The sequence below is a fragment of the Hylaeus volcanicus genome, chromosome 9 (genome assembly GCF_026283585.1).
Source record: "Hylaeus volcanicus isolate JK05 chromosome 9, UHH_iyHylVolc1.0_haploid, whole genome shotgun sequence".
Lineage (NCBI taxonomy): Eukaryota > Metazoa > Arthropoda > Insecta > Hymenoptera > Colletidae > Hylaeus > Hylaeus volcanicus.
The window spans coordinates 668,439-671,988 of NC_071984.1; the positions used below are offsets into that span (position 1 = coordinate 668,439).

General features: G+C 55.1%; 1 protein-coding gene across 1 annotated transcript in view; it reads right to left on the reverse strand.

The window, feature by feature from the left end:
* LOC128881952 (uncharacterized) overlaps positions 1-3,550 on the reverse strand; it is a 164,891-nt gene that overhangs the window by 54,860 nt on the left and 106,481 nt on the right. The window contains exon 26 of the mRNA XM_054133425.1: positions 415-3,262. Coding sequence (XP_053989400.1) covers positions 415-3,262 — 2,848 coding nt within the window. The remainder of the gene's footprint in view (positions 1-414; positions 3,263-3,550) is intronic.

Consider the following 3,550-nt stretch of genomic DNA (forward strand, 5'->3'; position numbering starts at 1 on the left):
TATTATAACCGTAATTTTTGAATCTGATATTAGAATTTCAAAATTCGTAATGGCGGATCCAATATGGCCGACATGTATATTGAAAAGTTATAAAATTTTAAATAGTCGAAATTCAATTTTCTTTTCTTTCAAAATTATTGTTGTTAGATAGCCTGTACAGAAAAAAATACAAGAAAAATATTTAAACCGTCCTATTTGGCGTGGAATCTCCCATATGTTAAACAAGATTCTCAAAGTTTACATAAAGTTAAGTACATTTCCCCCGTAAAAAAAAACATCACTAAAAGCACTAAATATTTACTCTCCCAACGCGCTCCCTCTTCAACTCTAACATCACTATGCAGTCGATTTTTACTAGTCACCGTACATCTCCGAAAGTACAGTCTCACGGCTATCAGTCGCAAGAGTTCAGACCTTCAAAAGTGACAGTGGGTCGAGCGGTGTAGACAGGTATCGGCGACCACCACGACCCGGTCTTCCGTCGCAAGCTAGGCAAAGATGTCGGCGGCGGAGGTTGGTACCTAAACCTCGGCCTGTGCTTATCTGGATCGAACTGTTCTTTCCCTAACGATTCACTCTGTTTCAAAGACCCTGGCTCTCTCGACGAAGCCCGTAGCCTGCCCATCGGCTTGCTTTCGCCGCTCGTCTCCGCCCCCAGCTCTCCCGAATCCGCACGATTTTTCGAAGAAGATCTCCCAGCCAGATCCGGAGGCGAGGACAGCGAACGCATATTATCTCGCCGACTGGGGTACCTGTGAGCCACCCATCGCCCAGCCAAATAAGGACCAATATCCCGCAGCTCGCGGACATCCGGCGACGAGGTGAACATCTCTCCCAGAATCGACGTCTTCCGGCTCGCGAACTCCTCAAACTTCTTCCTCAAGCGACCGACTGCTTTCTTCGCCTCGAGTTCCTCCGTCTCCGCCCTCCTAGCCACGCCATTGGTCACGGTAGAAACCGAGGAGTCCTTCAGCTCAGCCGTCTTGCTGATGACGTCTATATGCGGCATCGCCAAGTCCTCGCGTTTGAGCGGCACGCGCGGAATAGGCGGGGACTCCCCTCTCCGCCTAGCCTTTCCTCTCCGCGGCTCGTACTTGCGCCGCAGCCAGGCCACGTCCGCGAACTCGTGCGGCTTCAATAGATTCTTGCTGTCGTCGACCTTCTTCAAAAGACGCCGCGTCAGCTCTGGATCGCTACGGAACCTTTTAGGCGCTGGATTGATTTTCAAACTCCCGGTGTGGATGTCCTCGGCGCTTTCGAATTTGACTTTCAGCTGCTTCACCGTGCCGTTCCTGACGAGCCTCAGGTAGGCGCGCCAGTACTTCTCCGGATCCGGCGAGGAGGCGCGCAGCCAAACGCTCTCTAAGCTGCAGGACGAATTCGATCGCACCGTTGCGCGACATGGACTGACCGGCCTATCCGGTTCACGGTCCCACGACCACGACCGGAGCGAACGTCGCGTGCCGGCATCCGCTTCCCGCGCGGGGCTGCGGGACCCTCTCTCCGCCATTCCCCGCGGGGATATCGAGCGTGTCCGGTAACCCAAACGCGCCAGGGTCGCGTATTTACCGGAGTCCGTCTCGCCGAACAATTCCTTCAGGTCGGCGAAGCTCTGGGAATGGGACAGTCCACCGATCCGGCGCCTTTCTGGATCTTGGTTTCCACGATTCGGTGCGTGCTTCGTCTTCTGAACGTTCTCGAAGAACTCGATCTTCTTTGGGACGTCCTCGTAGTCTACGCTGCGTTGGATCACTGTTTTTATGGAAGTCTCGGAGCTGCCTGTGGTGCTGTCCCTCTCGCTGCCGGAATTGAAGCCTGCGGTTTTTGTTTGGAGGTTGTTGGTTGGTAGAGCTACGGTCAGGAGAGGTGGTTTCCGCGACCACTCCTCTAGTACGGTCTCCACTCGCTCCCGGTCGGCGGAGCTATCGGTGTTAGGCGTCAGGACCACCAGGAAGTCGTTCCTCTCTTTGGGATTGGAAGGGTCCTCGGTGTAGGATGATTCTAGGGAGTAACAACTTCTTGGGGAAGTGCTAGCTGCGCTGGGTGCGACGGAAGCTAGAACCGGTTTCGGTATTTTCTGCGGCTCTGGAGGCACACTGCAAGGACCAGGCATTGACATCCGCCTCCGGGAGACTTTATCCAGGACCTCCTTTCCTAGCGTCACGGAGAGCCTCTGCTTCTCGAGTTCGCTCATGGATAATCTCATCGCTGAACCGTCCGATTGGGACCTCTCCAGGCCCTTCCCTCGGCCAATGGCGTCACCTCTCTTCAATTTCAATTCCGAACTATTTACCGACAGTTTCTGACTCGAGGATCTCTCGCCAGATGTCTCGTTCGCAGCGATCATCGAGTGGCACCGCACGTGAAGCCCTTTCCCATCGTCGCGAGCACCGTCTGTTAAGTCTACCCGAGGAGAAACCTCGATCTCGTACTTCGACAGAGGTTCCCGTGTATCAGTAGGAGAAGAATCATTGAGGATCTCGGACTTGTAAGTATCCGGCTTTAGGGACGCTGCGGTCGCTGATTTCTGTAGATTCCCGCTCCCGTAGATCTCGTTCAGCTGTTTCTTCAGGGTCGCCACTTGCTCGATGGACAGGCTGCTCCAGAATTTCTTACTGCCGCCGAGGCTCCTCTGCAGGGAGGGCTGATCCGAGCGATCAAACCTCCTGTCGCCGTTCCGACCGCTGTTGGCCTTCTCCTGCATCGTGCTCGCGACGTTGATCACGGACGTCCCGCGCCAAAGAGGCTTGTAAGTGTCTTTTATCGACGAGATCTCTCGCAGATCTCTCTTCCTAGCCGAGTTCAGCTCGCACTCCTCATCCTGCAGCCTCTTAAACTGCCGCACTATGTTCTCCACCGAGCGCTCCTTGCACCTCAAACCGCGATCGCCACGCCACTTGAACCTGCTCGTATCTTTGGTACTGAACAAGAAGTCCTTGTCGCGTTGAGCCGCTCTTAACTTCCCATAGAGGACGTTGCGCTCGCTCTCGGCCTTCTCGCGCGACCTCACTCTCTTCCAGCGGTCGTAGTCTATGATATCCTCGTTCCTCGGTCGTAGATCGCCAGTGGAGAACGTCCTCTCCAGCTGGGCGAGTCTCTCGAGGCTGCAGTAGAAGTCCCGCAGCTCTTTGTACTTCTCTGATTTTCTTCTGTCGCGTAGCAATTCGAAAACGTACCGATGGTACTCCTCGCGGTCGGTCGGAAAGGCGCAGAGGGAGCTGGTGCTCCTTGTTAACGACAAGGTGGAGCCCAATGTAGTTATCTGAGGTGTAAGACGCTCGGTGGCGCGAGGAAACCTAACCTCATCGCGCTCGGTGGCGCTCCTCGACCTAACCTTCTCAGGCTCACTGGCGCTCCTCGACCTAACCTTGCGCTCAGAGGCGCTCCTAGACCTAACCTCCTCGCGCTCGGTGGCGCCAGGCGCCCTACCCTCATCGCGGATGGTAGCGCTCCTCGACCTAACCTTCTCAGGCTCAGTGGCGCTTCTCGACCTAACCTCATCGCGATCGGTGGCGCACGTCGACCTAACCTCGCGCTCATTGGGGCTCCT